Below are 22,312 nucleotides of genomic sequence, written 5' to 3'. Positions count from 1 at the left end.
TGAAATAAATGAAAATGTTAATATATATGAACTCTAGGCAATTGTAATAAGAGAAAGTCAAAATGCACAAAATTTCAATATTTTAATCAAAATTCTTTGGAAAACATCTAAAATTTGACTGTCATTACTCGTAATTCTTCCATGAAATGCTTGACATCAATTTTTGTAAAACGGTCATTACTTTTACACGTTTACATTAAAAATATCTTCTTTTATTCCTTATATTTATATTATTTGCGTAAAATTCGAATAGAACAATAACATAAAAGCAAGAATCGCTTAAATACGAATTTCTTAGAGAAAACAAAAATTATTAACTTCAATATATATTCTCACATTACAAACACAAATAATGCGATTAATATTGCGTTTTGCAAATCATAGGAAAACACATGAATAGTATGACATACAAAAGGCATTGGTTGACATAAATTGATTAATTACGATTATAGATATAAACTCAAAGATTAAATAACATAAAGTAAAATATCTTAAACCAAATTTCATGTCCATAAAATACTTTCGTTCCTTCCACATCAGCACAATCTAGTTTAAATTACGTTGACTTGTAACTTCAGTTAAATTACACTGTATCCCACAATCTTGAGTACTTTCTGAGCGATTATGCACTGTTACGGCATTCGGATTTCTATTAATGTAATTTCTGCCATCTGTAAATCGATTTTGTGTAAACATGCGATGATTACTGTTCCTGTTGAAATTCCGGTTACTATTTTTAAAATTCCTGTTTCCATTTCTACGATTAGGTTGCGTCTGATTACTGGTAACATTGTGACCATTTGCTCTGCTATTTAAACAATACGAGTTGGAGGTATTTTCAGATTGTATATTTAGGTTACGAACAGGAGCATATTGTATACCAAAATTGCCTCGACCTCTATCCTGCCCTCTATTACCACTTGGCGCTGCAGATTGACTCTCATAATTTTGAACAAGCATAATCAGATGGTTAAAATTGATACACTGCGCAGACATTAATAATTGCTGTAATCTAAAAGGTAATAAAATTCTAATAGAAGCAATGATTCGGGATTCTGGATGACTCGGATTTAATGATCTTAATTTGTTATATGTAGAAGCCACAAATTCAGTAACGCTCCTATGGATTTTTGGATCGAATGGTTTCGTTCTCAACAAGACATCCCTATTCGCTATCATAAAATCGTTCTCGTAATTGGATAGCAAGGCGTTCTTAAAGTCTGAATAAGTACGTAGGCTATTCCTTATTGCCTTAAACCATGTTAGACAAGGTGGCAATAATATATATGTGGTAGTAACTTTAAATATTGAGATTCGTCTACGCCCATTAGTTCGCACTCGTCCTCAAAATTTCGTGGAACCCCCTCGCTGGTATGTCTTCCGGTACACCACTAAATTTTGTAAGTGATTTCACTTCACTAAACCGTAATGATTTACCTGTATTAGCCTTTAAATACCTGTAGCGGTTACGCTTCTGATGGTATGATCGCCCCACTCTTCTTTCTCCTTCGGTACTATCTTCATTATAGCTCGAGGATTGATTATCTTCAAGAGTTGTTCTGGGATGACGTGTAGATTCTCAACTGATAGATGTGGGATGTACAGAAGACCGCCTTCTGTAAAGGAGAAAAATTGTCGCTTGCATGATATTTAAATGAGAGTAAATTGTGAGGTATATTACATATGCAACAATTTATAGCACGTCTCGAGTTTGATTGGTGCACTGGGTCTCGAGTTTGATTCCCGGTAGAAAAACATTGAGCTACACGGAGGCTTGGATTCAATCTTAAAGTGTAGGCCCACGTCTCATATAGCCTCACTGCTAAGAACGTACATTTATTTTCAATAACCAAACCAAACTTTGATCATATTTCATCACATCCCGTAAAAAATACGGGATTTCACAGTACAAAATTTCAAACTTTTCAATTTTTCACAAAAATGGCACGTGATACATAAAAAGTAATCACAGATTTGAATTTCTCATGCAAAAATATATAAGAAAAACATATTTTCATGTAAAGGACAGATTTCGTGTTGCACAGTGTTATCTTAAAGCAAGTAAATCTAAAAATAGGATTTGAAAAAGTAAAGAAAACAACTATTTTAGATGGTAAATTTGGAATGGTTCAAAACAAGAATATCTGCGCTTGTAATGTAGGAATATTTTATTTTCATAATGAAGAAATACTTGATGTTTCCTTTAACATGTTTTGTATTCTTTAATTTCTTTTTTATTTATTTATTTATTTATTTAGGATGAAAATGTTCCTCATTCTCTTGTTCCTGAATTTGTCACCAGTATTTTCGACAGAGACAAGCTTATATGCAAGTCCCACGTATCACACAAACACCTACAGCAATCATTTGGATACAACAACAACAGGTACGAATGTCAACATATGCGTAATTTAAAAGAGCTTTTTGCATTGAGTGTTTTTCTGTGTTGTTTCAACTTGATTATATTGTGGTTGGAATAGAAACACAGTTAAAATGTTAAACTTAGAGAGAGATTGTATCATATGAACCATTTGGATGGCAAGTAGTCTTATCTAAAATAATGAAAAATTGGATTAATGCTTTCATTTATTTCTATACATGGACACCTTTTTCAAAAAGATCTTTCTAAACAGTAAATTTTAAAACCATAAACTTCATAGTTATGATTTTAGTTGTCAACATAGTAAAAATATCAACTATTCATGAGATGTCGAACTTCAGATTTTACTACTGGAAAATTTCAATTTTGGAGTTAGGCCACTGGCATCCAAACAGTCCATATGTAACCAGGGAACATATACTGTATGTGGGACATAATAACATATTAATTATTGTAAATTCTAAATACAATAATTTGTCAATTTAACACAGGATATTGATTGACTATTGCATTCAAGGAGAGGTAGCTAAGATCAAATTGTTAAGATTTAATTTCATATTATTGCATGAAGAGCAATCTTTAAATTTTTGCTGTTAAAGAAATGCTGCCCTGTGAATATTAACAAATACCAATGTAGAAAGTTTGAGACAGGGAAGCGAATAATCAATATTTGCTGGTAAATAGAAGAGGAAAAGTGAAATGATAATATACAGAGTGTTTCAAAACAACACCGACAACGTGTCTGATACCAAGATAAGACAAAAAGTATAGACCAACCTGGGTGCACAAACGCTTCCTTTCGCAGTTATAGGCTGCGAAAACATGAAAAAAAAAGAAGAACTTTAAACGTCCATAGCTCCAAAACTATGGGACGTACCGTAGTCGGATCAAGACTTCATTTAGGAACTAATATGTGCTCTATTCAAGAATTAATGTTTCAGAATCCTAAGGTACTCATGAAAAAAAAATTGTAGAGGAAGTTTTGCTACGGGGATATAAATTGAAGTACTCACCAACTACCTCTATAAATATTGTTGCGGAAGTACCGCAGGATTCTGAAACTTGGATATTTGGATAGGGCACATACTAGTTCCTAAGTGAAGTATTGACCCGACTACGGTGGGTCCCATAGTTTTGGAACTATGGACCTTTAAAGTTCATTTTTTCATGTTTTCGGCAGCCTGTAACTCCGAAATGAAGCATTTGTGCACCCAGGTTGGTCTATACTTTTTGTCTTATCTTGGTGTCAGGAATCACCTCCCAGACGTTGTCGGTGTTGTTTTGAAACACCCTGTATAAGATGCAGTTAATAAAATCATATTTGATTTGATTAGACACCAATATGAAGTTACTGCTGAAAATAAGTGTGAAAATCTGGTCAGAGAAAATTTGTCGCACCAGGTCATGACCCACGCGTAAATATGTCTCTGATTGTCTGAAACATCTGAGTTTCGTTCCATAATGTGTTAGCTGTTAGTTCATGTAGTTCGAATCCTATGTTAGCTGTAGGTCCACGCCTCATATAAAGCCTGTGCTGAGAGGATGTTAAACTGAAGAACAACTAACCAATCAGTCTTGATACTTGAATATCGTGTGTCAGACCTATATGCATTGCATGCTAGTGGCGTAAAGAGAATTTCATCAAGATATGTTCAAACACTTAAGTTCATAATGGTAATAATAGCACGTAAATAAGTATTATTACGTACATATGTTATATCGTTCCTCTCGAGACGAAGGGGCGTATCTCATTTTTTCAATTTTTTTCCAGAAGACGAGTTTAAAGATGTTATCATAAGTTTATTTTACCGTGTAAGGGGACGTTGGTACGATTTTTACTTACCCGAGATTTTAGAACATATCGTCAGCTTGAGAAACATGATTTTTTTCCTACTTAAACTGTGATTCTTCAGCTACATTTACAATGTACAATATTGCTTCTACTAATGTCTTACCTGGAGTAAATTACATTTTACGAAAGTTCTTCAATCTGTACCAATCTTCCCCACGTGGGGGCAGATTGCAACTGGCTTGGGGCAGATTGGTACGAGCAAATTGAAATATCACACAGACTCTTTGATAATAGAGATAACGTATTTTTTTGTTTTATTTTTCCATGAAATATTTTCAGATATAATATTCAATTAAACTTCCGCAAGCAAATATTTTAACAATAGATTTAAGGACCTACAGCAGCAAAAATGCAAAATAAAAAACATGTTTCATAAAAAGAATGTGAAGATTTGTCAGAATCTTTAGTAATTCAATAGATCTAGTTCAACCTATTACAATAAATAAATAAATAAATAAATAAATAAATAAAATAAAATAAAATTAAATTAAATTAAAAGTCCAATGCTTGTTTGTGATCTCGTCAAAATTTAAAAGTTCCGCAAGCTATTTACAAAGATAAAAAGTACTATAAATGAGGTTCTGTCTCTATAAGGAAAAATAGAAGTAAATAATCCAAGGGCAAAATTTTGAAATCTTTTATACTCAACTACTAACTGAAAAAGATGTTATAATTTTGGTGCGAGCGTCCCCTTGTCTCCAAAGGAGGCGGAGCTTTGTTGTTATTATAAAGGTAACCAAAAAAGTTCTGTCGCTTTTTCACCCACAACCTACGAACATCGATATGTCACCTAAGACATACCTGGAAGTTCAAAAATAGTCCCATTATCATCGACGACCTTCTGCCAACGCTCTGGAAGGCCATGAATTCTATCTCGGTAGAACATGTGGAAATCGGATGGTACAATGTCCGGGGAGTATGGCAGATGCAGTAGTGTTTCCCATAAAAGGCATAGAATGGTGTCCTTGGTCATCCTAGCCACGTGGGGCTTAGCGTTGTCCTGTAACATGAGGACCCCATCGCGATTCAGACTTGCTGGCTCCGTAGTTTTGAGTTGTTCTTGAATACAAACCAACTGCTGACAGTACACAGTTGCATTGATGCTCTGATAAGCTGGTAGCAGTTCCCTATGCACGATGCCATGAGCATTCCACCAAACACACAGGAGGAATTTCTTTTGGTGCAGTGCTGGTTTCGGCTGTTTTTGAACCGATTCATGGGATGCTAACCAATGATGACGGCGCCGTGGAGCATCGTACAGGATCCACTTCTCATCATATGTCAACACACTTCCAGAAATTTTTCCTTCCTCAGACAAGACAGCAAAGAAACACAGGTATCTGCTCGCAACGCATTTTGGGCTGGATTCAATCATGTGGAACCCATCGACCCAACTTGTAGTGCTTCCCAAGTTGATGGAGGTGCTGCCGAACGTTTCTTCACTCACACTGAATTGTAGTCTCAGTTCCTCACATGTCTGGCCGCTGTTCGCCTTAATTGCTGCCTGAAGATCTTTTTTGTACATGTGTTGGTCTTTCGGCACGTGGTGCGTCTTCCAGTGTTTTGTCACCGTTTATAAACTTGTTAAACCTCCGTTGCACTGTCCGCGTAGTCACGACACTCTCACAAAAGGCCTGGCATATCTTCTCCCTTGCTACAGCGGCGTTTTATCCCAGTTTGAACTCGTACACCATACTCGCCCTTAGGGCTCTCTGTGGATGTCCCATATTCACTCTGTCCTTACGCAAGTTCACTGGGTAACTGAATTGCCACAATCAGGTAGTATGTTGGGTATATCCACACCAACAACTGACCTTCGCCTTATCTCCATTCGGATTCAACTCACGGTGTGAGGGCCAATTGAGCACAGACCTCCACAAAAAGCGACAGAACTTTCTTGATTACCTTTATAACATTAAAGTTACAAGAATTTCGCCGAATAACTTTCAAATAGGTTGCTGAAAGTCGAATAAATATGACGCTTACTACACGCTGGCTTTTAGCGTCCATGTACACATATATATTTGAGGTTGATTTTGTTAGACATGTGCCTATTAAAATCACTCGCATGTTATGACCTGGGGGAAAGAATCTTCACATTTTTGCTACCATGGCTCCTAAATGGTTAAACAATTTTCCATTCGAAAGTTTGTGTACCTATCCGCTATACCTATAGTTCCGGAAAGTCGGAAATATAATAATAGGAAAGTTTTCATATTATTTTGGTTAATTTATTTTTATGCTTTGATTACGAAAATCAAGCGATCATACAAGAGATAGCCTATACTATTAGTAACTTTTTCTACTTGATGTTAATCACAATGAAAACTGTAATACGTGGGAAATGCACAAAGAGTAGTCTACCCTTATACTTACAAATGGAAGGGGTAGATTGGTACAGAGGAATGGGGGCACATTGGTCCGTACCAATCCACCCCACATGCATGTGTACTAATGTGACCCAACCGAACTTCAAGATCATTAATTCCTATACCTGAAAAATTACTCCACGCAGGGCAACTGAACATAAATGAAATTATTTGTAAAGACTTACAGTTTCATGCAACATGCATAAGTTTCCAGTGTTTATTACAAATATAAGCTTACAAAGACATAAGCCACTAATTTTGAGACATGTAGTACCTGATGACCAATTACTAAATTTGGAAACACCACTTCGATATTTGGCTCCGTTTTCGAGTTATTAGGTTTTAAGTATTTTGACCTTTGACCTCGATGATCATTATTTTGGAACTTGTAGTAGTTGATGACCAATTACTAAATGTGGAAACACCATCTCAATATGTGGTTTCATTTACGAGATTGACCTTTGACCTCGATGACCATTATTTTTGAAACTTGTAGTAGTTGATGACCAATTACTAGATTTGGAAACAGCACCTCAATATTTGGCTCCGTTTTCGAGTTATTAGGTTTTAAGTATTTTGACTTTTGACCTCGATGGTTGGTATTTTTGGAACTTGTAGTTGTTGATGAATGTGGAAACACCACCTCAATATTTGGCTCCGTTTTCAAGTTATTAGGTTTTAAGTATTTTGACCTTTGACCTCGATGGTCATTATTTCTGGAACTTGTAGTAGTGGATGACCAATTACTAAATGTGGAAAGAGCATCTCAATATGTGGCTCCGTTTACAAACTATTAGGTTTTAAGTATTTTCATCTTTGACCTCGATGGTCATTATTTTTGGAACTTGTAGTACCTGATGATCTATTGCTAAATGTGGAAACACCACCTCAATATGTTGCTTCGTTTACGAGTGATTGGGTTTTAAGTGTCATACAAAGGGCGTATCTACATAAACTATAAGACCCAGGTAAAAATAAGTATGATATTCGTAATCAGCATGTCCGAAAACCCCCATATGCCGAGTTTCATCCAAATCGGTTAAAATTGTCATAGAAAGGGCGTATCCCACATGAACTATAAGACCCAGGTAAAAAGAAATCTTTGCTGTGTAATCTCCTATGTCCGTAGCCTCTGTGGGAAATAGGGGTTAAAAAAGGGAACAAGTACATCCCCATTATTCTCTAGTTTGTTGCTGTGTTCGAATAGGGGTTGGAAAATATGCTCATAAAAGGGAACGAGTCCACCCCTAAAAATATGCTCATAAAAGGGAATGAATACATCCCTGCTATGTTTTATCTGCTATGGTAAAATAAGGGTTGAAAAAGTGATCATAAAAGAGAACGAGTACACCCCTTAAAAGGGAATGAATCATGTATTCTCTGCTCTGCTGTGTGTTCGTAGTCTCAGTGTAATTTCTGCTATGGTAAAATAAGGGGTGGAAAAAGTGGTTAAAAAGAGAACAAATACACCCCTAAAAATGCTCATAAAAGGGAATGAATCTTATGTATTATCTGCTCTGCTATGTGTTCGTAATTTTTGCTATGTTAAAATAGGGGTTGAACTGAGTACAGCCCTGCTATGTACTATCTGCTATGTTCAAATAGGGGTTGAAAAAGAGATCATAAAAGGGAATGAATACACCCTTGTTATGTTACGTAGTCTTATGCTCTTATATGTGTTCGTAGGGGAATGAATATTATGTATTCTCTGCTATGTTAAAATAGGGGTTGGAAAATAAGCCATACTCTTGTATTAGCTCTGCTATGTTTAAATAGGGGTTGAAAAAGTGATCATAAAAGAGAACGAATACACCCTTGTGTTATCTGCTCTTCTATGTGTTCGTAGTTTCTGCTATGTTAAAATAGGGGTTGGAAAATATGCTTATAAAAGGAAACGAGTACACCCTTGTTATGTTACGTACTCTTATGTGTTATCTGCTCTGCTGTGTGTTACGTAGTCTAATGTGTTTTCTGCTATGTTAAAATAGGGGTTGAAAAATATGCTCATAAAAGAGAACGAATACACCCTTGTTTACTGTTATGTGTTATCTGCTCTGCTGTGTGTTCCTAATCTTATATATTATCTGCTCTGCTATGTGTTCATAGGGGTTGGAAAATATGCTCATAAAAGGGAACGAGTTCACCCCTAAAAATATGCTCATAAAAGAGAACGAGTTCACCCCTAAAAAGTGGTCATAAAAGGGAACAAAATCACCCCTAAAATGGAGGTCGTAAAAGACCGTGGGTTCACGGTGTAAGGTGCTCAATTTCCCAGGGGCTCCTGAGTTGAGCGATGTTGGCCTAGTATGAGCCAGATCTATCCATTTTCTACTACTGACATGCTCTGCCCTTTTAATAATAAATGTCGGTATTGGTTCCAAGGCAGATGTCTATTTCTGAGGAATACTTTTTTTTAAAAAAAATAATTTTAAAAATTATTCTTTAAAAATAAGTCTTTTCGAGACATTTAAGACAAGACAGACGTATGTCCTCTTCTAGTTTCGCATTCCACAAAGTGCGTCTCGAAAAGTAGCTCGTGTGTATCGTTAATCCGAACATAATACGTTTAATGATCCACCGGAAATCAAACCCGAAACCCAAATACACACTCGCTAGCTACTAGATCAGTGGGGAGGGATAATTTACTTAAGTACTTTGCTAAAATGACGTATCCAATATTTTGCTTCGGGAAGGAAAAAAAAAAACCTTAAGAGTCTTCATCCCGGCGAAATTAAAATACCGCTAATTTTGCAGTAACTATGTGATATCTTCAAATAGATAAAAGATAATCGAAATGTGGAACAAGAGGGCCATAGACAATATTATTTTACATAAGAAACTGTTATCACGATTCACTTATCTGCTTTCGATTTCGAGCTATTTTGAAAATCGGCATTTATTTTCGCGTTTCTAAACAGCTGAAAACGGAAAGCTACTAGGTGACTTGTGATAACGGTACCTCACGCAAAGTAATATTGTCTAGGGCGCTCTTGTTCCATATTTCAATTATCTTTGATCTATTTGAAGATATCACATAATTACTGTAAAATTAGCGTATTTTAATTTCGCCGGGATGAAGACTCTTAATGCTGAAAGTAACATTGCATGTAAAAACAGTATTGTTCTTAATACTCTTAATAATAATTTAAAAATTTGTATTACTCACACATTTTTCAACAGGAAGACAAGATTTGAGTTCTTGAAGCCTGTGCTTTGAGTGACATACTCATACACCTGATTACTACAGTTAAACATTAAACTGAATAGAAACTTCTTCTTTAATAATAGAAGTTGAGCACTTAATATCCGAAATTACTAAGATAATAACTAATTATGGTTGGTTGGGTTATCTGGAATTTAGTGTCCCTTTCAGGCTATGTGAGATGTGGACCTACAGCTTAATAAAGAGATCCAATCCATATGACCTTCCACAGAAAACCGAAAATAGCGAACTACATACAAGAAAAATAATATCAAAGTAATTATAACATTATTTGCGTAGAAAGAAGAAACGATAATTGGTCTAATTTCTTTTTCTTGAAAAATATAATGAAATTTCCAGAATCGTTACTTTGTTGTTTCAAACCTACTTTAAGATTTTTGTCCATGTATATCCAATAAAATTTTCTATGTGTATGCTATTTATGTTTTTGTGTAAAGCTAAATGTTTAAAGTGCAGATATCTTTTGTCCCTAATTTGCTTGTTTATACTATTTCGTCATGACTATAGCTGTCTAAATGCCTGATCATGTGTAAATGCATTTCCTTCGTTTGCTTCCTAGTTTACCTAAAAGGAAGAAAGCTGCAGAACCTTACGTAACAGCTGTTTTCTAAGGATGAATACAAAAAGCTGAAGAACAGCGATGGTCGACCTCGCTAGGAAATCGATTCCAAGTCTCTAGAGTCCTTTGTTTTTTCTTACGAATTTATCAATCAACCATTTTTTTTATTGGAACAAAACAATATTTGTAATAACAAATACTAAATTTAAAAAAAAAATATTTACAAAGAATTTCCTAATATTCGTTTTTTTTTCTGATGTAATTGGAGGGGAACTCTATACAGTTTTTTTACCGACTAGCAACTTATAATCCTATTTATACCAATAATAATAATAATAATAATAATAATAATAATAATAATAATAATAATAATAATAATAATAATAATAATAATAATAATAATAATAATAATAAAACATGCCAGTCTGTAAGTACGCCAATTCCTAAGAGTACACAGTCAAGTTATTGTATGTCGCCTAATGCCAATAGATGGTGCTAGCGTGGAGACAATTTGCAGATTTAAAACTGTTCTGACGATTTAATTTGCCACTTTAAAACTGCTTGTTTTAATTTTGATTACAAGTAGATTGTTATAAGTAAAGGAGTATGTTTGTCACTCTTAGAAAATCTCAAATAACGATAGATACAATATGTTAGAAAAATAGAAACCCTCAATTATTACTAGTTACGAACGTCATACTTTTCGGCATCATAAAAGTTAGTTTTTTCGAAACTATCCACGATAATTTATTCACACGCACGTTATTTTGTTCAATTCGATATAATCTAGCTACTGAAGTAGACTGCGTAGAGATGCCCCACTGAGTGAAGATGCCCCTGTTTATATTGCTCAAAGCCTGTGGCGGCACCTGTCATGCACATCAGAAGGTACATTGTATTGAGTAAATATACGGCGTAGGAATTGCACCAAGAAAACAAGCTGCTTTTGTTCAGGCACATTCAAAAGAATAAATTACTCTTAAAGATGAACCTGGGCCATCTTTCTCCAACATGTATGCCAAAGATGCCCTCATTATTAGTTTTTGTAAATGCTTTTCTTAAGTTCTTAAAATTATTGAAATAGAAACGTCTTTTAATATACTACAAGCGAGACATCGGTCTTTTAATTAAACGTAAATCCAAGGGCCTTGCCTTATTTGCAGGGTTGAAAAATGGGCAACAATAAAAAAAGCATTGTGGCATCTCTACCCAACATACTCTATATGCCTTATATTAATTAAGCAGAACTTAAATTTAAGAGTTAATTGTACTTTCAGGATATATATATATATATATATATATATATATATATATATATATATATATATATATATATATATATATAATTAACCTTAGTACTGTATATATTATTGTCGTGTTAGTGCAATAATAACGAAGTCAACAAGAGTATTTTAGAGTCCATTTCACCTCAATAAGTGACACAGTTCTAGTGCAGCATCAATATTTTAGGTTTACAAGGAAAAATTGGTATTCCTGAATTTTCTCGAAAACTATGCATGAGCTTTAAGACTCACGCTCAGTTCAATAAGTTATATCATTCGATATGCCCATCATCTGTGGACAGTTTGTTTTCCATTAAACGCTAATAACATTATAAATTTCAAAATAGGACAAGAGCCGTAAGTATATTTAGAGTATAGCATTAATACTTATGTAATTATTTCTACAGTAATATATATTAAGAACCTAATTGCAACTTAAACTGTATTGTTTTGATATTAGAAAATGTATAATGATGATAGTAAACATCAATGTGGTTTACTGTTTGTTATTAGTACAAGTAAAGAATTAGAACTTTTTTAATTGAACATGATTTTCATCTATAGCGTACAGCGGCCGGAATGCATGGGTGCAACAACTAATAAAATAAAACAACCTAAAACCAACGCTTTTATAAAATGCACTAAAAGGAGAAAATAATAAATTGTGCTAAAAGAGAGAAAATAATTATATATTTTTTTAAAGAATCTGCTTTTTAGTGCATTTTATTATTTTCTCCTTTTTAGTGCATTTTATTATTTTCTCCTTTTAGTGCATTTTATTATTTTCTCCTTTTAGTGCATTTTATTATTTTCTTCTTTTAGTGTATTTTATTATTTTCTCATTTTCCGGTGCATTTTATTATTTTCTCATTTTTAGTGCATTCTATTAAACGATTATTTTTAAAAGCTTTTAGCCGTTACTTTTAAAAATTGTTAGTCTTTATTCAATATCCTGCAATCAATACTTTACCTCTATCTTCCTTAACTTGAAAATACAACATGATTTCAATGTGTGGGCTTACATATATATTTTTCTTTTATTTTCTAAAGGCATTTTACTAGACTTAAAACAGTTCATTGAATTTTTTTCCAAAAGGATAAGAAAATGAGTATTCAAACTTGTTGATAGAATGACTACTTGTGTGCAACTAATCGAATTTCTATAAGGATTTGGGCTTTTGTAAGAAGCAGAGGCTCTTGATAATTAATTTTACAGTAAGACGATAAAGTTACAGTGGAAAATTATGTGAAAATATTGTCATGGATGGGTTTAAGTATCAGCACTTCCTATACAATAGCTTTCACCTAACGGGGCTGAATCAAAGCGAAAGTAATGTAATGCAATATTCATTTGGTGTTCCTTGTTTAATTATCACAGGAATAAAATGCGGCAAACTACTCAAAACATTTCCTAAAAAGTGCTAAAAGATGATGGAATTGAGAAAAGTGCTTACATTTTAAAAAGAAAATTGCAAAATATAAAGTTAATACGAACATAATTGTATGGTGTTTATCTACACTCACTTTTGAATTACAGTAAAATTGCGCGTAATTTTGATACGCGCTTCGAATATTGTTTTGTTCACAAAATCATAAAAGTATTTTTATAAATGACTTTACTGTAAGATGCTCATTATGGATTTGAATGTCTGATGCTATATTTATTTTTATTTTTTAGTTCAACAACAGCCACAAGAGAGAAGGCGTAGTCATCAGGGAGGAGGATACGGTAGCATGCATCAGAGCAGTTCAGATTACGGCTTCTCAGGCAAGTACCAGGTCAAACGAAGTTATATGAGCTCATCCGCGGCTAAACGGTTAGCGTGCGCGCCTTTGGCGTAGGAGAACCGAGTTCGATTCCCGGCAAGAGATCACGTGGTGCAAATTCCACGTTAATCAGTAGGTCCCTCTCATATAGTCCAGCTGCTGAAAGGGACGTTAACCTCAAAATCTACTCAACTCAACTCAAAGGAGTTATTTAGTTAGTAAGTTTTGAGTTCAATTACCTTTTCAGCAACAAGAGTAGAATGGACAACTCCAAACTATTGTAAGAGCACTTTATTTCAATGTTTCCTTTTTGGTTTTGATTTTTCTTTATTTGTAAAGAAGATTTATGTTTATCAACTGAATATATTGTAATGTTCTCCCTGTATAGGGATAGATAGAGCTTTGGTAGAGCAAATTACAGGTCCGGAATCTTTTTCCGCTACCGGTTTATTATAAAAATCCACTACAAACAGTATAGTACAATAATATTAATATAAACGTCTCAAATATAAGGTAGGTATGGCGTCCCTTCGACCAAACGGTCTTGGGAAGGATCCCTTAGTAGCGAACTACATGAGGAGGTGTAGGACACTTCTGATCCACTGCAAGCAGAGAGGGGTTAGATTCCCGAAAAGGCTCCTCTGCAAGGCAAGGCGAGTTGTGATTAGGATTCTCTCGCTGCTGCTCCACTGCAAGCAGAAAGAGAGGTAAAGTCTTCCATTAAGCTAAACTGCAAGTCAGGAGGAGAAGGAACAGTTAGCTCCACTGCAAGCTAAGGCTTTGGGTTAAAGTAGGTACTTCCTAGGCTACACTGCAAGTCCAGAAAGAGGATTTGACCAATCGCAGACTGGTGACTGTCCGGTCGTGGTGTCGCTGTAGTCTCCAATGTTTGCAACTTGTCGTACTCCAATGTAAGATACTGCACTTCATCATAATGTGTAGTACTCCATCGTAAGGTGTATGTTGTCGTTGTTGTTGTTTATAAACAGGAGCACGTGTAGAATGTTTGTAAACACAAGCGCATGGTACATTACAATATGTTCTTAAACAATGGTGTTTCTAACCTCTATGATCAATGAAGCACTCTTCTAAATATTCCTGCTGACCGCCCAACTTCCCTCCAAAAATACCTTAGTCCCAAATATAATAAATGAATATCCCTTTTAAAAATGGGTACCTAATACGAGCTCGTATGAACTCATTATTCAAGATCGACATTACTTGTTGTAGATCAAATATACAATTTTTCCAAGATCATACTATCATATGAATCGTTGTAATTTTTCCTTTGCTCTTTTCTTTTCTTTTCTTTCTTTCTTTCTTTTTATTTTCTTTTTTTTTACAACACTTCCCTTATATCTCCTTTAGACGTGTTTTTCTTTATATAGAATTTTTATAGAAGCTGGATTTTCCAACTGATGTAAATGTTTTAATTGTAGTTTTGTCATATTCTAAAATTTTAATATCACATATTGCGCCACGACTCCCATTTTTCTGAGACATGTATCCTGAAAGAAGTAGCTTATGTACTTTCTATGGTGTGTTGGGAAATGATGGGAACAAACCAAACTGCTTTGTTTCACTGTTTTTCAATGTTTCAATAAGAAAAGACAACGTTGTATAGCTTTACATTGAGACAGAATGTGGGTTACAACAGAGAATGTCTCACTGCTAAGTGTGTCAATCAAAAACCTGCATCCCTAGCACCAACCATTTCTTTTTTTCGTAATTTATACTAACATTAATTTTACACTAGCTGAAATACTCATTCTTTGCATAGGTCAAATAAAATATCTATATAAACAAATTGAACAACGAAAGGAAAAAATATCGGTTATTTTCTACTACTTTTACATATCCCGGTAAACGCCCCCTGAGACCTACTGGTTCAAATTTTTTAAAAAAAAAAAACGCCTCTGGCCCCAAGCCGATGGGGACTGTATTTGAAAGTCAACGCCTGTGGGAGTATCACAATTGATCTCAGCGACCGCAAAAACTATGGATTTGACACTAATATCGGTCATTTTGGATAATTTTTACATGTCTCGGTATCCCCTCCCCCGCAGGTGTCCCTCATCCCGCATTCAATGGAAGTTGAATTTGAAATTCATCGCCAATGGAAATGTCACCATTGATCTCAGCGACCGCGAAAATTATGAATGTGCCACTAACATCGGTCATTTTCTACTAGTTTTACATGTCCCGGTAAATGCTTCCCTGAGACTCCCCTGGTTCGAATTTAAAAAAAAAAGAAAAGAACATAAAACGCTTCGTCTTGGTCTGGGGCCTGGACCAAAGTACCAGTGACTAAAATTTGATAACTCTCGGTCCACTCGTCTGGTCCCCAGGTGTAACCAATCCGTGTAATCTGGTCGCTGTTCGTGGTTCGTGGTCCTACCAATAAGTATTCTCCTGAGACTGGAACTTACCTGGACAGGACGATGAAGGACCTCCCCAAGAAGAGTTACAAATTGTTCCCAAATCGCTCGTCGGTCTCAATGATGAGACGAGCATTAGGCGCCGAGAGGTTCGGGTGTCTCGTCTCGGAAACCTCACGGACGATCAGATGGTCATCCAGACCATAACGCACACAAACATCACTCATACAAACAACGAAAACACACTGGATTAAATAACACTATACTTATTTATTAGAACACTATTATATAAAAAATAACGAAGAGGAAGTAACACAACACTGAACACAGAATATGTGTAATAATTTTCATCACTGAAATCACACTTTTCCCTTTTATGCAATGTAGCCCTTTATATATATATATATATATATATATATATATATATATATATATATATATATATATATATATATATATATATATATATATATATATGAGATTATAATTCAGATTTCACTGCAAATGCTTCTCTCACACCATTGACGCACTTGGGGGATTAGCATTGGGGAAAAGTTGTCGGGACAATTCCAGGGATGAATCCAGTTGCTGCGCCAAACAATCCTGAAGCGTAAAGATGAGTTTTCAGCAAATTAAAGAGAAAGTAGAATGCTGATGTTGGAGGGCGCGTGTATAGCTTTTTAAACGCACAAGGTCTGTGTACCTGGGACTTCACTAGTTGGGGGCTAGCCGTAAGAAAACGTCCTTCACCGGCTAATAGCTTATGCCCCTTAACGCACAATCGTACTTGGTTCCCGACGCAATGTGCTTGGTGAATGCGTACAACACCGGAATCAATTTCCTGAGCACCAAAGCTCTAGGTGCGGGCTGCAGTGGTCGATTAAAGAGGGTTGGCAGTTCATTTCAAAAATCACTCAGTTAACTCACCTGTATGCACATACAAACAGAATATCGAAAAAAAATATGTTAATTTTAGTCAACTGCCTGCAATGCACTAGACACGGCGATAACTCTGGCGTGAGAAAGTACAGATAACGAGCTACGAAACAACGCAGTTGGTGCCACTTTGGTCACTGGAACATCTGGTCAGCCCGTATTTCTCTAATCTATTGCAATGTTTCATAAGCGATTAAAGAAAACACTTAATTCAGTTCCCAATAACTATAGAATATATACTGTGCATATAATAAGTCAGGGAGAAACACTGAAATGGTTCGTCACTAACTGAAATGTTCTGACCAAAAGCAATGTTTTAAATATATATATGAAAAAGCAATGAAAGACTTCTTTGTCCAATTGTGTGGGAAAGAAGCAATTCCCACCAAAGAAAGAACTTATATGCGTTGCAGAATAAAGTATAAATCGAAAATAATAATCACTGTCTTTACGAAATATACAGAGTATCCACAAAAAATCCTTCTATAACCTGGTAGCGGTTATACAGGCAACACACAGACAGACACACAAGCAAACTCTATTTGATTCATATTACAGTAACTTTACCTTATAGTTCTGTCTTTAAATAAAAAAATGTTTTACTTTAAATTAATTTTAAACAAATGGTTTCGCAAGAAACAATTTAACATTTTATTTCAAACTCGTATCATTTAAAAAAAAAAACTTCTGAATTATTTCTTTTATATTTTTATTGATTCATCTGTGAAAAATATTTAAATACTGAGGTAAGCTATTTTTATGTCAAAAAATATAATGTATTTTTCTTTCCTTCGTGACAGGATTTCTCTCTTTCGAACTCACATATGAAGGGTCCAGGGGAAGAATATGATAAATCACATTTTGCAAATTTTACAGTACAACAAATTTAAAGTTTGAAGTTATATATTTTTCAAAATGTCATTACAATGCAATTCTTATTGTTCTTAACATTCATTTTAGTTATATCTTATTGTGATTGGATATTATAAAGTATGAAAAATAATATAGTAGTAATACTTTTTAAACAATAAAATAGTACTGTGCTTTGTTTATCGGACTTATCAGAGTTTTCCCCAAACAATCAGTACTGTCTTGATACTGATGATTATTTTGTTCACAAGATTCCTGTAAGAAATATAATAAAAACACATCTTTGTAACACTTGTACATATTATGATGACTTTTCAATGGTGGTTTCTTGATTTACTGTGCGTTTGGAAGGTTTGTGTAGTACTCCACTGTCTTTAAAGAGCAATAGTTTTTCAGTGACTGCAAATCTGCATATTTTCTTGAGATATCTCCAGGAACCCTAAAAATGATAGGTCTAGATGAGCTATGCTTTTAAAATTAGTTGAGGTGAAAACAAGATAGGTTAGACACAGTATATAGAAATAGTGCTGTCAATCGGGTCGATTCTGACCCGAATCGGGTCAGCTCTTTTCAAGTCACTGGTTGGTCACCTCGGGTCATGGATAGTCAGCTAGAGTCGTGTTACCGGTCAGTCGAGTCAGCTCGGATCGGGTCACGTGCCAGGTTGGTTCGAACATTTTTGTTTCGGGTAAGGTTCCGATCGGATTTTGAGTCAACTTGAACCGACCCAAAACAAAAATGTTTGACCTAAACTGACCCGAGCTGACTCGACCGACCCGTAACACGACCCTAGCTGAATCTACTCATGACCCGAGCTGCCCCAACCAGTGGCCCGAAAATAGCTGTCCCGGCTCGAGTCGGAATCGACCCGATTGAGAGCACTGTTTATAAGCTAAGTTAAACATTTGTAGGCTAGTTTACGTTAGGGTAGGTTACGTTAGTTGTTCTGTAACGTGTAATGCGTTAAAACTTGCCATCATAGGCCGAGGATTACCAGTATTTTTCAAATGTTTCGTAAGATCATCAACTTTCCCGCGACCAATACCATGAGGTGAAGCGAATGCAGCTTTACAAACAGTGACCTCCTCTGTCTATCCTTCTTGTACCACCCGCAGTCGGTATGAATATGATGCATCACAATAAGACGCTTCACTCTCGTTTTTCCTAGGCCTACGTCTCTGCACAGGTACTATTACAATTAGGCCAGACAGGTATATGTTAATTTCATCATTTGACACCATTTCGTTCATTCGTCTAATGATTTCTTGCTTTCCTACATCATTAACCTTCTCAAAACGTCGTTTGCAGGTGCACTCTGGGCCGGTCTCATGGCTCTGTCGTTTGAGTTTTGCATTACATCTCGTATTCTTCCATATGAAGGTTTTTTTCTTAGATGTTGAAGGTGGAGCAGATTCTTTTTCACTCAAGGAATCATCCATGCTTTGTTGATCATTACCACTGACCACAACAACTAAAGAAACCCACGTTTTATTGTAAACTTCACGTTAACTAGAGCACGTTTCTGAACGGAGACTGTGAACAAGTAATTTCTTAAATGGCCGATATCAATGCTGCCAGTTGTACACCACAACAATAACCTGGACTTAACAGCGTTTTCCCCTGACGTCGTGGACTTAACATATTCTTCCCCAGGATGGGTTTTCTTTACTCGTAAATATTTTCGGACTTATCATAGTGTTCCCCTCGTCATTAAATCAACAGAAACGTCCGTTTTCATAGAACAACACTGTATCAAAAACAAAAAATATCAATTTTTGGACTTATCAGTTTCTTCCCCTGGACCCTTCATATGGGTATAAAGGAAAAGTTCAGTGATAAAAGTCCCCAGGAAAACTCAACCTTTTCCTGTAGAGGCTTTTAGGTTACTAACACAAAGGAAACCACTATGGCGAATATATGACAACTGCGATCACCGTTTTTATTTTGTCAGGGTCATTCGAGGTACAGATGGTGATCAGAAAAATGGAAACACCTGTAGTTGGCAACACGTCAGATGTATGGGTTGGCAGTGGTGTCGTGGCGCCCGCAGCGCCGGACCGCTGGTGGTGGTGTGTTAGGTCGGTCTCCATACTACGTCAGGCGCAGTGGAACAGCAGTGTCCACTGGCTGCAGCAGACGGAGGTAGTGTAAAATGGGAGACCTCTCAGATTTTCAAAGAGGGCAAATTGTTGGTAAGCGGTTATGTGGAGTGAGTGTCACGGCAGTGGCTACTGTGTTAGGTGTGTCGCGTGGGGCAGTGTCGGAGGTGATGATGGCCTACACAACACACGGGAAAACCACATCGGGGAAGCGGAACAGTGGACGGAAGAAAATCATGGGTGACAGGTCACGCCGCGTATTAAATCGCATTGTCACGCAGAACCATCGTGCCACTGTGAGGCAAGTGACGATGGAACTCAATCAGCACCTCCCCCACCCTGGTTCGACAATCACAGTCCGCCGCGAATTACATGACATGAACTTACTGGGTCGTGTTGCACGGGCCAAACCGCTCATCAGGGACCATAACGCTTTCGCACGCCAAAATGGTGCCGCGACCATGCAACTTGGACCGTTGAGGACTGGAAACGTGTGATATGGTCGGATGAGTCATCCTTCACCCTATTCCCAACCACGGGCCGTGTTTATGTGTGCAGAATGCCCAAAGAAGCTTATGATCTGCAGTGTCCCCGCCCAACTGTGAAATATGGCGGCGGCTTGGTGATGCTGTGGGGCGCCATATCATGATTTTCATTGGGTCCTGTGGTTACACTTAGCAGACGAATCACTGCCAACGATTATGTCGCAATTTTAGGAGACCACTTGAATCCTATGGTCCGGATGTTGTTCCCGAACAACGACCCATCTTCCAGGATGATAATGCACCTATTCACACAACTGGCGTTGTTGAAGCGTGGTTTGAGGAACATCGGGATGAAGTTCAACACCTCCCCTGGCCTACCCAATCCCCAGATCTCAGCATAATTGAACATCTGTGGTCCGTCTTGGAAACACGACTCCGGCGACGATTTCCACCTCCATCCTCTCTCACAGAACTGGCCGATGCCCTGCACGAGGAATGGTGTAAAATTCCACTTGCTACCATTCACGACCTCTATGCCTCCATCCCAGTCGCATCAAGGCTGTTCTGAAGGCGAAAGGTGGCCCGACACCATATTAATCTGGTAAGTTGCAATTTCGTTCAGATGTTTCCATTTTTCTGATCACCATCTGTATATAAATCGTGGTAACTGTGACCATATTTTTAATAATCTTGTAAGTTTGTGTGAAATTTGGGGTTACAAATATTTGATATGGAAGCTAAACATGAGCCGAAAACCGTTGAGTGAGAAAATTACTTATAGGTAAAGGCAATACGACTAGTTGATACGTAACTAAGATGACTACGACAGAACAATACTTGTTGTGTGTTGCACCTACAAAAGCGAATGACTGCAACTTGAAAAAGCTGTTAATCATTGTATCGTGGCGGACGTAAGTCTTTGACCATGTAATGGTGACTGCTTTGAAACAAATCATTTACAGCGTAGTGATCGTAGTTCAGAGGTCAAGGCGCTCGGTCAGTAATCTTGAGGTTCTTGGATCGAATCCAAGTCAGGCATTTCTTTACTTTAGGAATTTTGATGGCGATTGATCGGCGATGACACACGTTTTGTTATATACAGATATTTGAATACTCGGATGTTTCAATACTTGAACTATCAAATCTTCAGGAATAATAATAATAATTATCTCGTAGAAGATTAAAAATTAGAAACTTATTATCGGTTAAGTCATACCACTACAAGCAGAAACGTGACATTTGGCAACAAATATTTCGGTTTTGTTTAATGTTGCCCGTGAGAAGAGGAATTTCTCATCTCGATTGTAAAACAAAACCGGGATGAGAATTAACATTTTATATTCGAAACGGGACAAGGCAAACTCCAATTATATCGTCTCGCTTTGGAGATGAGAATCGAGACAAGGCGAAAAGTATCGTAAACATATATGCCCAGGCCCGCAACTAGGGTTTCTGTCACCCGGGGCAAACACACAATTCGGCGCCCCCCCCCCCTTCCAAGGTTTAGTCGAAAAGTATCACTTATGGATTGCAACTGTAAATAACATTCTTAATGAAACTAGTTATATCGATTTTTAAGTACGCGCGGGTTACCATTGTAGCCCAGCGTTTTTATTTTCCTTGCCGCAAAGTAATTCGAGATGATAACTCAAAGGGTGTCTGTGTACCTTTCTATCAACTATCATTCTGCGTGTTTAGGGTGTGGTCAAACGTAAAATCGAAAGGATCTCATTGTTATTCTGCTTGAAAGTTTCATGGGCTACATCTCTGCCGTGTCATGACAAAACGCTGTAACTTTGGCGGAGCAGTTTTGCGAAAAAGAGCCGTAAAGTTTTCATCAGAAAATGTGATCTGTATCGTGTAGAACCAGTGTATCTTGACTTTGGAAACACGTGGTTACATGTAATGGTACGTAAATGCATGTTGTGTGATTAAATTTGGTGAAAATTGATTGGTTGACCATTATTGCCTAGTTACACTGGTTCTCCACGATACAGATCACATTTTCGGATGAAAACTTTACGGCTCATTTTCGCAAAACTTCTCCGCCAAAGTTATAGCGTTTTGTCACGACACGGCAGATCTGTAGCCCGCGCGACTATTGATGTCAC

General features: G+C 36.5%; 1 protein-coding gene across 1 annotated transcript in view; it reads left to right on the top strand.

Moving 5' to 3' along the window:
* Positions 1-22,312, top strand: part of LOC145667875 (uncharacterized) — a 104,570-nt gene that overhangs the window by 29,434 nt on the left and 52,824 nt on the right. Inside the window, exons 2-3 of the mRNA XM_081735307.1 lie at positions 2,259-2,386; positions 13,345-13,434. Of these exons, the coding sequence (XP_081591433.1) occupies positions 2,259-2,386; positions 13,345-13,434 (218 nt within the window). The remainder of the gene's footprint in view (positions 1-2,258; positions 2,387-13,344; positions 13,435-22,312) is intronic.

This window comes from Thermobia domestica, chromosome 13, assembly GCF_964235325.1.
Source record: "Thermobia domestica chromosome 13, izTheDome1.hap1.1, whole genome shotgun sequence".
In the NCBI taxonomy this organism is placed as follows: domain Eukaryota; kingdom Metazoa; phylum Arthropoda; class Insecta; order Zygentoma; family Lepismatidae; genus Thermobia; species Thermobia domestica.
The sequence above is the reverse complement of the archived record's forward strand: the minus strand, read 5'-3'. Positions and strand labels throughout refer to the sequence as shown.